This window comes from Hipposideros armiger, unplaced genomic scaffold (assembly GCF_001890085.2).
Source record: "Hipposideros armiger isolate ML-2016 unplaced genomic scaffold, ASM189008v1 scaffold_236, whole genome shotgun sequence".
Classification (NCBI taxonomy): domain Eukaryota; kingdom Metazoa; phylum Chordata; class Mammalia; order Chiroptera; family Hipposideridae; genus Hipposideros; species Hipposideros armiger.
Window position 1 is genome coordinate 991292 of NW_017731586.1, and position 13585 is coordinate 1004876.

General features: G+C 37.8%; 1 protein-coding gene across 1 annotated transcript; it reads right to left on the reverse strand.

The window, feature by feature from the left end:
• Positions 1-351: 351 nt before the first annotated feature.
• PSMC2 (proteasome 26S subunit, ATPase 2) lies at positions 352-13075 on the reverse strand. The gene is made up of 12 exons (XM_019655147.1): positions 12844-13075; positions 11012-11049; positions 10569-10650; positions 9738-9837; positions 5430-5561; positions 4935-5007; positions 4473-4568; positions 3637-3801; positions 2677-2764; positions 898-1100; positions 703-799; positions 352-616 (listed from the first exon to the last, which is right to left on the reverse strand). Exons 1-12 carry the CDS (start codon positions 12911-12913, stop codon positions 459-461), a joined length of 1302 nt encoding a protein of 433 aa, XP_019510692.1. The 5' UTR covers positions 12914-13075; the 3' UTR covers positions 352-458.
• Positions 13076-13585: the final 510 nt, after the last annotated feature.

Genomic DNA, 13585 nt, shown 5'->3' on the forward strand with positions numbered 1-13585 from the left:
TGTGGTCATGTGCCTAGATGGGCTATTCTGAGGCGAGGCAGGGGAGCATAATGGTTAGGTGCACAAGTGACAAACTTGAATACAAGTGAATTCGGTAGGAAAGTTTTTGCATTCATTAGAGCGAACTCCATTAGATCCACCTCACTGGGCAGATGAGATGATACAGACCATATGTACAGCACCCAGCCACGACCTGCTTAGAACACACGTGCTCTAAATAAGCACTTTGATATGGAACCCTACTGGCAGTGGATCAAGAAACAGTCAACATATATTAGAATAAGCTTTTCTGCCTAATGACATTAGCTGTCACCTTCTATTGTGCTACAAAGAAAAATAACCTGAAAAAAGTATACAATTTTGAAACCATTTATTTTTTTGTGTGAAATGGTTATTAACAAGCCTATATAAGCTTAGGATTCCAATTAAAAGAAGTGTTTCAGTGAAAGCCTTGAGACTCAGTTGTATGTCATGTAACGAGGAGTAGCACTGAACTTGGCATAGGACTTGATGACCTTATTTACAGCTTCTAAGAAATCCTTTTCACTAGCGACTTTTCGCCGTGCTCTGATAGCAAACATACCAGCTTCTGTGCAGACACTTCTAATCTCAGCACCTTTCAAACAAAAAGAAAATAATACGCCTGATTAAAGCAGCCTGGACAAACAGACCAACAAATATAAACAAGACCTTTCAACCTACCAGTGCTATTTGGACACAGTCGTGCTAACAATTCAAATCTGATGTCTCTCTCAACACTCATTGAACGAGCATGAATCTTAAAAATGTGAGTCCGACCCTGAAAATCGGGGAATTGAAAAAATATTACAAGGGAAAAACATCACAGGAAGAAAACATTTCCAGAATCCCTTTTCTAAAATGACATGATTTTCTTACTTCTAGATCAGGTAAGCTAAATTCAATCTTTCGATCCAGCCTCCCTGGCCTCATTAGAGCTGGGTCCAAGGTGTCGGGCCTGTTAGTGGCCATGAGCACTTTGATGTTGCCTCGAGGATCAAAGCCATCCAGCTGATTGATCAGCTCTAACATCGTTCTCTGTACTTCATTGTCACCTCCAGCACCGTCATCGAAACGAGCCCCTGAGAAGACAAAAGGAAGCTAGGCTCTGCATATTGGCTTGGAGTAGCACCTGCACCCCTTGAAAAGTGCTGCACTTCTTGGTTCAGACCATGCCCTCAGTGCAAGGAACAAGTTTTAAGTGAACCCTGTAAGAAGAACCTGTTTTACACAAAACTAATTAGAAAAGGATGCATCGTAGACTTAGTTAACATAGGCTCTTCTAAAGTGTTTTTTTAGTCTTCTTTCAGGAATTTTGTTTTTTACATCACTCAAGAACACCTGCGTTGTTTAACACACTGTACACTGCACTAGGCACCAGAACACACCCAACCTTTGCACCATAACAGTGTTGGATGGTATGTCAGAAACTGCCATACTCTGCCAAGTTTCTCAAAACTGTCCTTCAGAATAAAGGCTAAATCCATGATATAGCAGAACTATAACAAATTACCATTACATGGGTTTGGATATATTCGAGTACTCTCGGTTGATGTCAGTCTCTCATTTCAATCAAAATAGCAAAAACACAAAAAACACCTCCAAATATGTATTTTCACTTTTAAGTTATATAAATATATACTGTTGTATTAATGTATTATGCACATTATAAAACACAAAAAAATGAAAAAATTTAAAAATGAGATTAAAATTAAATACAAAAAAAATTCTACTACTTTCTTCCTCACTCTGATACTGTTTTATACACAATCCACTTTGGAAACCACAGCTTCACAGCATCCTAACATCACAAGGCTTATTCCAACAATACTATAAAAATGACCTGAGTCACCACACTGCATCAATGTACTGTGCTCAAATTAACTACTTGAAGACACTAACTCCAGGCTGGCCACCCAACAACGCCCATCCAGTCTAAAAGCAAGACGCTAGGTAACTTAACCACAGTCCTCACACTGTTACAGTGTCTGCTATATTTTCAAGTCATTTTCATCACTAAGTTTATTAAATAACAACTGTCTGGACATGACACTTCTCCACTTCATAAGGATTATTACTCTTATAGACTATAATAGTAGTCAAGGTCTATAGAACAGTTAGAGTGTTCAAAGTCTATCGCATTCAAAACTTACTTTAAAGCTCTCAAAAAACCAGAAATGAACGGACAGGAATTATCATGCCCTGTACAAGATGAGCTGAGGTTCAGAGTTAGTTAAAATAACTTATCTAGATCGCACAGATAATACTGTTTTTCATCAAACCTATGAAGTCAACAGTAACATTATTTTATGTATCCTTTATGAAAAATTACCACCAGTTAAATTATGCCCCAGTGCTTTATCACATGAAGTAAAGCGGTACCCAAGTTAGGAGTTGTTAAATTTGAAAATATGTGTTACATGAATAAAATTAGGAAAGTACAAAGATTAAGACTGAGAAACAGCAATGCTGTATTTCTTTTTTCCTTTATGGTGTAGCCCTGCTGTTTATGAGATCTGTGGCTCCAGTGAGCTAGAGATCATAAGAGAGTTGGAATTCAAATTTTGTACAAGATTAACATATCAACACTCTACACATACTATTTTAGAACTCTCATGAAACCCAATCCTAACGTAGTCTCTAAAATACCAACCATACCTCCAATAGCATCAATTTCATCAAAAAAGATAAGGCATGCTTTTTTTGTTCTGGCCATTTCGAAGAGCTCTCGAACCATCCGTGCCCCCTAATGAGAAATAATAATATGTTAATTCAAAGTTGGCTTTAAAATACTTTAAAACATAGTAAGTTATACCTCAAATGTTTCAATATTCCTAACAGTATTCTCAACCATTATTACCTAAGGCTTTTTTTTTTTAAACTGAAGTTTGTAACCTATTCCATCAAATTAATCTTATTAGCCTCAAAACAATATTAAGTAATTTCATGATTCTGTACCTATGAAATAATAAAAAACTTTTAGACTTGAAAAAGTAAAACGAACATTGTTAAATAAAGACACCATTTCAATCAGTAAAACCTAAGGAAATAAAAGCATCTGACTACTTGGTATTTCTGATCACTGAATTTGATTTCTAAGTTTTGATCAAGGAATTAAAAGCACTGTATATCTAAACTCGTGCAGCTCCTTTTCTAATTCTTATTGTATGTATACCAATCATTAATGTTTCAGATACAATATATACAGCTTTAGACTTACTCTCTAATGAAAAAAACCCACAGGTATGAGTGTGTGTATACACACCCGTACACATACAGATAGAGACAATCTATATTCTCTCTTTCTCAGTAGAACATAAAACGCTGTCCCCAAAGTGAAAGTACAGTTTTGAATGCATTCACTGGATATTTCTGGAGTATTTATCTTACAAACCAAATCTAAGTAGGGGACATAATGATGAAAAATTTTAAACAATTTATTTCCAAATGACCACAAGGGAAGACTAGTGGCTTCTGAGCTTCTGAACCACTAATTACAATCCATCAATCAAAAAATTTCAGGTTTAAATCTTTCAATGTGGAATTGTCATTTTAATTTCATCCAGGCTTTGTAAATCTTTCACAGAGCTACATATTCTTTCATTGTAATCACTTTACCTCACCGACGTATTTCTGTACAAGTTCAGATCCAATTACTCGAATGAAGCAAGCGTCAGTCCTGTTAGCTACTGCCCGAGCACAGAGCGTCTTGCCTGTACCCGGTGGGCCAAAGAGCAGCACGCCCTTGGGAGGCTCAATGCCAAGGTTAACAAACCGCTCTGGCTGTAAGAAAGACAGTTTTTACACTTCATACTTCTGGTATAATCAAAATAAGACTACCTCTACATCAATATACTTAAACCAAAATTATTAAGTCCACAATCCATATACTTGATCTAAATAAGAACTTTCTAAGATGTAAGATCTAAACTAGACTCGTATCAATGCATAATGCTGAATGGCTTTTAAAGGTGTTTCAACTATTCAGGCTTAACAAATTTTTTTCCTCTAGTTAAAAAAACAAAAACCATGTGTTTGAAGAACAAAAGTACTATCTGGTATTTAATATCCTAGTTTTCCATTACCCTCCCAAGCTTAATTTGATTTCGTTTAAGCCCATTTCCTCTTGATATCATTAAAATACATGGTTTCTTCTACAGTAACTTCTAACATATTTAACATTGCTAAAGGTTATACCTCAGCTTCCTTTGTCACTTAAAACAGAAGATCTTTCTTTTTTTTTTAATAGGCTTGACTATAATCCTTGTGTTTACGCTTCTGGAACTTACCAACTCACCACACCTCTACTCTCTATCCCCTCACAAATTTTCATTAAGGAAAATATAAAATTTAATAAGCTACCTAATATATATGCAATTTTTGTGCACAGTACACAAAAGGCTATCACATCTTTATACAAAGAAATTTAATATGCAACAGACTAAGCCACTTACATGAAGTAGAGGGGTTTCAACTACTTCTCGAAGTTTCTCAATCTGTTCTTTACAGCCACCCACATCACTGTATGTAACATCAGGTTTTTCCTCCACCTGAGAGGGATGAAAATGTACAATCTATAGCAACAGGCTTCTGAGTACTAGTCCAAATGTTCTATCCAGTAGAGGAGACCCAATACTCTAAAAGAAAAATCAGACTTATAGCAAATAAGAATTTTTTAAAAAATGGAATACTTTCCCAGTATCCTAGAACCACTTGCTGTATTACTTATGACACTGAGAGACAAACTAGTAAAATAAAGACTGATGAAGACTTTCTCAACTGAAAAATGGTTTTAAAAACTTTAGCAACTTAATACATACCCACATATTAATAGTTTATTAAAGTTTCAAAATTTTTGAGCTGGATGCAGTTGTATACTAAGTCATGCCATTTTTTTTCCCTCCATAGTATCTTACCTGCATCATGGTAACTGTTGGGTCAATCTTTGGAGGCAGTGGAATGTGAATTTGATACTTATTTCTGTCCACACTAAAAAGGTAAAAAAGAGCCTCACTAACACAGTCAAAAAATTTTCTAAGTGAATCACCATGTATTTTATGCACATTAATTCCATTAGCTCTCTTAATCCTCATGACTTTCCTAGAGCAAGTGTTTCCTCCACTTACACCACGTTACCTTAAATACACTCGCAAGCTCAACTCTAACAGTCTGCACTGACTTTATGACATTTGAAGCCATTCCTAAAAAGCCACGGTGGAGGTGGGGAGAGGGGGGAGGAGGGAAGGGGAGGAAGAAGAAAGGACGTTCACCAGAAGATCATCGGTATCCCACCAGACTACCCCTTGGTATTCCACAGCAAGCAGTGTATGCATTCTGAAGAAAGCCAAGGATGTAAACTGACATGGGATCTTTAATGAAAGATGAGCATTTATTGTAAATAGAAATCTTACCCAACTCGCATCCCTTCTTCAATGTCAGTAGGTGCTACCTGATCGCTGAGGTCCACCACAAACTTGGCAAACTGCTTCACGTTGATAATGTACTTCGGGTCCTCTGAATCGGCATTGATTATCTTCGTGCACCTAACACAGCAAAAGGCTTGATTCAAACAGAACCTAAACCACTACTAATGAATTCAGGTAACTCGAGTCTCTCCTGGGCACACAGCACACTAATGAGCAGGTGTAAACTAGAACTGCAGAAACTGGGCCACGGTTAAAGATCCTTTTATACAGAATATGCTCAATCCCCAGGGTCCACTCAACTTTAGCCACACCATAAAATGTTCAAAAGGCACATTCCCCTGGAAAATTAACCCCAAATATTTCATCATTAAGAAGTTCTCTAATTTATTTTATTTTTTTAGCTGAGCCATCCTGCCACCTGTTGGCAGCTCAGCAGCAACTCAGTTCGGGCCGGGACTCGAACCGCTGTTGCTCAGAGCTTAACCAACTGAGCCACTCGACAGGCCCGAGTTCTCTAATTTCTTGATTTTCATAACTATATTCCTTTATTAGTGATACTCCTCTATATCTTAAGTTAGTCTCTTTTTTCTTTTCCCTATCAGAAGACAGTTCACCTTGTCTTACAGCATGTTAACTAATAAATGTGTTTTTCCATTCTTCCTTGAGTTTATACTTCAAATCCATTTTCATTGTTGTTGCTATTTTTAACATAAACATATTCTTTTACTGTGATATGATGAAAGCAAGTTTGTAATACCATGTACATCACAGTAGAAAGTAGACTACTGTCTTTCTTCTTCTATACTGTCTACTAAAGAAAAACAAAAACAAAAACACAACTCATGTTAGAAAGAACTCAAGTCATTGCTGTGGCAACAAAGACAGGGAAATACAAAACAGTCTCTGGAGTGCGCATATAAGTAACATTGAAAGTAAGGTAAAGAATGCTTTGTCCTTATAACATAGTTGTATGACAGGACTCTGTTCCTGTCACTAGCCAAGGTCTACCAGGGAGGTAGAATTACATACATAGAAAGTACCTATCACTACTTTATCTGACAGACCCTGTCAACACTGTATGCACAGATATGGATTTTTGAATCCACAGCTGAAAAAGTATATACTATACTGGACCTCAACTTCCAGAATGAAGCAAGGATCTTTGAAAATCTGCTTCTCCTTAAAAGCAAAGTGAACACTGGCAAAAACAGTCAAAATCAACGTTTTCCCAACTCTGGAATTGTGGGCAGTGGGGGGAATGTAGAATGAGTTTGGAGCTCCCCAAAGCCCAATCCCCAGGGAACTGTCACTATTTGACCTGTCTGGCAGCTAGCTAAAGAGTTCCAGTCTCAGGACTTGTCTTTATTTGACCTGACTCAGAGCTCACTCTCTATGAATATCCCTACCCACAGGGCATTTATTGGAAACAATCAGTGACAACTGCTTAACATCACAACTGTCTGAGGCAGCATTACCAGTTGGGGCTAACAAGAGGCTGATCAAAACACTTCAAAGGAAAACCAGCAACAAATAGCAACAATGACAAACCTTGGGGAAAGGGAAAATCTGACTTCCAAAGCTGACATATTCTTATATTATATTATATAAATATTATATATATAATAAATATTAATATTTATATATTATTTATATAATATAAAATATATATATTATATATATATTATATAAAATGCCCACTTTACATCAACAAATTATGAGAGACAAAAAGAAATAGGAAAGTATGGCTCATACGTGGGGAAAAAGCAGTCCATAGAAACTGTCCCTGAGGAAGCTTAGACATTAGTCTTACAAAACAAAATATCATAGTTTTTTGAAAATTAAAAGAAACCATGTTTAAACAATTAGTGGGAAGTATGAGAACAATGTCTGACCAAAAGGAGAATATCAATGAAGAGTGTAATTTGACTGGAATATTATTTGCCTATAAAAAGAAATGATGTTCTGGGCCGGCCGAGTGGCTCAGTTGGTTAAGAGCTCGCTCAAGAGTTTGAGCTCTGAGCAACAGCGGTTTGATTCCCGGCCTGAGCTGAGCAGCCAACAGGTGGCAGGATGGCTCAGCTTAAAAAAAAAAAAAAAAAAGAAATGATGTTCTGACACATGCTACAACATGGATGAATCTTGAAACGTTAAGTGAAAGAAGCCAAAAACAGAAGGTCATAGATTTATATAAAATGAATCTATTTACATCAAATATCCAGGATAAACAAATCTATAGAGACAGAAAGTAGATAAATGGTTGCCAGGGGCTAGAAAGTGAGGGGAATAGGGACTGCTAATGGGTATGAGTTTGTTTTGGGGACGATGAAAATATTCTGGAAAGATTAAAACAGAAGTTTTCAAGAAGTGCTGGGGCAAGGGGTAGGGTGGGGATAGTGGTGGTGATAGCTTTACTGAAAATGAGAAGGGTAGGGAGGTGAGAAAGGAAGAGTGAGTAAACAGAAGTGAACCTGTTGCTGAAATTTCCTAGTCCTCCACTGTTCTTCCATATTGGAAAAAAAAATTGGAAATTGGAGACAACAGGAGATTGAAAGCAACTTCTCTAGGGAAAACAATCATCCAGATGAAAAGATCTAAAGATACTGACACTGAAGGCTCCCCAACTAAACAGCCAACCATATAAGCTATAGTGGAGCTTAGGATCAACATGCTTCACTATTGGATCTAGCACTTCTATCAACTTTTTGGTCTCCCACTAAAACTAAAGCCTAAAGTAAGATCACCACATCTAGCATAAAAGACGGACACCAAGCAAGCAAAGAGGAAAAAAAATCTTAGAAGAAGCAGAAACCTTCCAGTTATCATTAATTTCCTTAAAACTGAGAATATACTATATAACCATGATATAAAAATAGGGCTTTAAAAAAAACAAAACACATACATTGAAAGAAAAAAAAGAGCTCCTGAAAATTAAAAACATGTGAGGAGAAACAGGAGAAAAAAATCAATAGAAGGACTCAAATATAAAGTTAAGAAACTCTCACAAAAAGTAGAGCAAAAGCACACAAAAAAAGGAAAGCCAGGAGAGAAAGATTAGCACTATTAGAGAAGCAACCCAGAAGGTCCAATACCCAAATAATAGAAGTCCAAAACAGAGGACCAAGAAAATGGAAAGAAACATATTATCAAATAGTTTCAAGAAAATGTGCCGTACTGAAGGACATGAGAGCCCAGCACCTTGAAAACAGACCAACACCAAGGCATGTCATCATGAAATTTCAGAACAAGTGAGAACAAGAGGAGACTCTACAACTTTCAGAGGAAAAAAGATCACATATACAGAATTGGGAATCAATGGCTTCAGAATAACAATACCAGGAGCAGAGGGCAATGAAACAATGCCTTCAAAATTCTGAAGGAGAAAGAACTTTATACTAGTCAAGACATTTTCAGATATATGAGGTCTCAAAATATTACCTCCCAAATGACCCTCCTTCAGGAAGCTACCAGAAAATATAGCTGACCTAATGAGGGTGCAAGTAAACCAAAAAGAGTTGGTACACAAGCCATAGGAGAGAGGCAAAGGGAGGCTCAGGGTAAGAAGTCACAGGATGATCGTGATTCAACAGGTGTAAAGGGCAACTGGTCCAATGGAAGTAGGTCGGAAAGTGCTGGGGAAGACTTCTTCAGGAAGATGAACCTGAGACAATACGTGATGCAGCTTGTGCACCTGAGGGTTACATGACAGAAAACCTAATGGACCGAATGCATCTGAAGAGCAATTTAGACAATCAGAAAGAGCTGAGGTGATGAATTAATAATATACATAAAAAACCAGGCAAGTGAAAAAACAAGGCAATTATGACAAGGAAAACAAAAAGTGATACAAGAGGAAAAGCAATCACAGTTTACTACTTGGCTCTTTGTGAATAGGGTGTACTTAGCTATAAATACAACAATACTGAATACTGATCTAAATTTTAATACAATTACATTAGAAGGATGTAGGGATAGGAAGATACATCGCAGGATTAAGAGGACTAAATTATTTTCAGTAGTTGTTATGTCTGAGGAAGAAACAGTGTGACAGCAAGGATGGGAAGGAAGGTTTTTATATTTGCTCTGTATCTTTCTCTATCATTTGAATCTTTTAAATGATTATGTCTTACTTATTTCTTGAATAATTGTTTAAGGCATAAAATTTTAACCCCAGATACTTTTGTAGAGTTTTATGTACTTGGAACTTGGAAAAAATTCTCTATGAACTATCACATTATACCCAAGACTCTAAAAAGTGCCTAAAAGTAGATATAAATAAATTTCCACAGAGCATACCTTGCAACCTGCAAAGGCTGTTCACTCTGGAGTGTTTGCTTATCTGCAGCCAAATCCCAGAGTGCTGGTGGGGCAAGGCCAGTGTCAGACTCTTTAATACCTACATAAAGAAAGATGACAAAATTCACTGACATGTAATGCAACACCCTAAAACAAGCTTTAGGCAGAAAACAATGCTTTGAAAGCCTCAGCGCTATAACATTGTGAACTGAATAATTCGTTGTGGGGATGTCCTGTGCATTACACGATGGTTAGCAGCATCCCTGGACATGAGCCACTAGACGTGACCAGCACCACCTCCCCCTCAAGTCATGAAAATTAAGAATTTCTCCAGACTCTGCCAAATGTTCTGGGGGGAGGGAGGAGGCAAAACCGCCCCGGTTGAAAACCACTGCTCTAATGTCGTCATAAGCCAAAATTTTAATGCTACAGTTGACACTGATTGGTGGCCAAATGCTATAGAATTTCACCACTCCAGTTCCCAAGAAGAAAAGTTTCCAAATACAAGGTAACAGCCCACTTACCTCACGCAATACCATGTGAGATCATATTTTTATTTAATAAGAAACTTGTTTATTAGTTTACTGACCTTGGCTTTGACTAACAGAAACATTACTTGCTTACAGGATGATGTTGTTTCTTAATTGTTTAAACATTACACTTGGTTGTAAAAGGTAGTGAAAACGATTATTAAGTGAGATCCAATCTCTTAACAGGAAGAATAATTTTTAAAATCTGTAATTCATGAAAAAGCATCATTTGTATTTCAACTCCTGTGATATAATTAACACATTACAAGAGAGGAAAACGGAATAAAATATGTATATATACCAGTGAGCTCATTAATTTTCTTGAGAAGTTGTTGAATGTCATCTTCAACCTGCTTGATCTGCCTAGAGTAAGTGCTCTGACCCTAGGAGATAAAGATCAGTTTAATTAGAATATCAGGATATCAACAATTTATTAAACTACAAAAACATTTAAAGTTACATTCATTTTAAATACAATAAACATTTACGTAAATTATTTCAAATATCTTTCAATATATACCACACTTTAATTATAAATAGTATAAAAATAATGTATAAACTTAGATACACTGAATATTGACACTGATCATTCTTGATAGAAACTGTAGGTAGGTAACTTTTTTCTGTTAGAATTACTATAAACTGCTAGACATCCTCCTGTAATTATTTTGGAAGAGCAATACCAACAATAGTTCTCATTTCAACATAAAACATTTATATTTTGTTGACATTGAAAGGACTTACATAAGTTTTCAGCAAGGCAATATCCCCCTCATCCAGAGCTAAAAGAAGAAGGATAATACTTATGAGATTCAAACATAGGAAACTAGAGCTAACAATTATTTTCTGTTCAATTCATACTACATTAGTTCAGTGAGAAAAATTGTGCAAAGTTATAATGATATAAATATGACCATTCAATAATTCCCAGAATCAAAGATATTTTATCTAATTAGGTGAAGGCGGATTAAAAAAAACCAAAACATAGCTGTTGAAGAGCCTCAAAGTGATGTGACACAACAATAGGGAGCCCAGGGCCGGCCGAGTGGCGCGGTGGCTAAGAGCTGGCTTGGGACGCCAAAGGACCCCAGTTCAGATCCCATATATGAGGGCCAGTGACACTGCCCTCTACAGCTAAGATGCTGAACAACAGCTCAACCTGGAGCTGGGCTGCCATGAGTAGCAGACGACTGCTAGGCTGAAGCCCCTGCTGCAGTGGGTTGCCATGGGCTACCGTGTGTAGCCAGCAGCCAGCATGAGCGGCCATCCAGAAGCAGGCAACTGATCTGCCTCCCCTGGGGAAGAAAGCAGTAATGGTGTCAACATGGGCCAGTGAAGCAACGTCCTCCACAACTAGGCTGAAGAACAAAAGGACAGCAACTTGTCTGTTCCCCTTCCCCGATTCCCCAACGCTGTTCCCCTCCCCCAATCCCCCAATAAAATCTTGTTTTTTAAAAAAAGAATGCTTTAAAGTAGCCTATAAAGAACAAAAGAAGAAAAAGGCTTAAAGATGAGACTACAAAAGGGGCTACTGGGAAGAAATCATGTACAAAAATGGTCGGTAAAAGTGGGATAGTCTCTAAAGAGAGTAATTTGGCCCCATCAAAATTACAACTCTATTTCTAACATTTGCTCTACAGGGTGTATTTGTGCATGTGGTAAAAGTTACATGAACAAGGTTATTCATTGCTCTATAAAGGCCAATAGATTAGAAGAAATCTAAATGTCCATCAAGAATAATTTCATACATTACTGTATACCCAATAAAGTGGGATACTATGCAGATGCAGACAGACATTAACTCTATATAATATGAAGTTATCATTAAAATATATTAAGACTAAAAAAAAACAAGTACAGCATGTTACATTTATGTCAAAAATTAAATATATATATATATATATATATATGCAAACTTGCTTGTACATGCATAGACAATGTCTAGAAAGACAACGCAAAGTGGCAACAGCAGTTGCCTCCGCGGATAAATGGGTGGCTGCGGCCAAGGATGAGGCATTTTTCAAAGCATTGTTTTCTGCCTTTTGAATTTTAGGAACGTAAATGTATTATCCAGTCAAACGAATGATTTTTTTGAAAGAAAGAAAGAAAGAAAGAAAGAAAGAAAGAAAGAAAGAAAGAAAGAAAGAAAGAAAGAAAGAAAGAAAGAAAGAAAGAAAAGAAAAGAAAAATATGTCTTGGGATCCTCGCTACACACTGAGAGCACCTAGCTGTCACACTTGAGGAGGAGGAAGGACAGGAAAGAGGATGCAAGTGACCAAGCACCGCCAGGGGGAGGAACTTTTCAAGGCCTCCAAGACCAAACAGGGCAAGTGACTTATTCAAGACCTGAGAACTGAACATGAATAAATATTTCGAGCAGCGGGAAATGAATATAGAAGTTGGAGCGGAGTGAGGGTGACAAAGAAAGCAGGCAGGCTAACCCTGCTGCCGCCCCGGACTAAATCACAAGCGGTACAAAAGGGACCGAGCGCAGGGCAGGAATCCTGTCTCCCTCCAAGGCCAAGCCTAGTCCTAATCCCAATCCCAGACCGGAGCTCCCGGCTATGTCAACTGACCTCGGATGGGCTTGTCCTCCTTCTCCTCTTCCTTGGTCTTCCGCTGATCGGCACCGAGGTAATCCGGCATTTTAGGAGCTCGAAGGATTCAGCAACCTGGCGATTACACAGCACCTTCCCCGCTTCCGGTGGTGCTTTCCTTTCCCTTCCTCCCCGGAAGTAGAGCCGGCTCCGCGGGGCCCCTTTACTCCGCGCACCAGAGGCCGAAGGGAGCCGTGAAAGGCTTCGCTGGCGTCTGTGTTCCACATACTGGGAGTAGAAAGAATTCCTTGTTAGAAGAGACTATTGGTTTACCCTGGATCTCACCATGGCGAAGTTGTCTGAACAACAGATTTCAAGACCAAGCCTGGCTGAGTTTAAATCCTGGTTTAGTCCTTTTATTTACTGTGCCCTCCTGGGTAACTCCTTTAATCTCTCTGTATGCTTTAATTTGCCCTTTACCTCAGGATTGTGGAAGCTTTAAGCAAGTTTTTGTAAACTACCTGGTATATTAGATGTGCGATAATAGTGACTAGATCCACAAATAGAGTGCAGTAAATAGGAGTTTGTTCATTAATTTGATGCTAACTCGGGATGAGGTGGTAAATGGTTTCAATTTTTGAGCCTGCTGCCAAAGCAAAGTGGTACCATCCTCAGGCACAAGGAAGTCAGGGGAAAGCAGGTTTTGACAGAATTTAGTTTGGAAGATGAAGAATGGAAGAGAGCAGTTAGGAGACAATTGTAGACTTTAGAAATAAAAAAA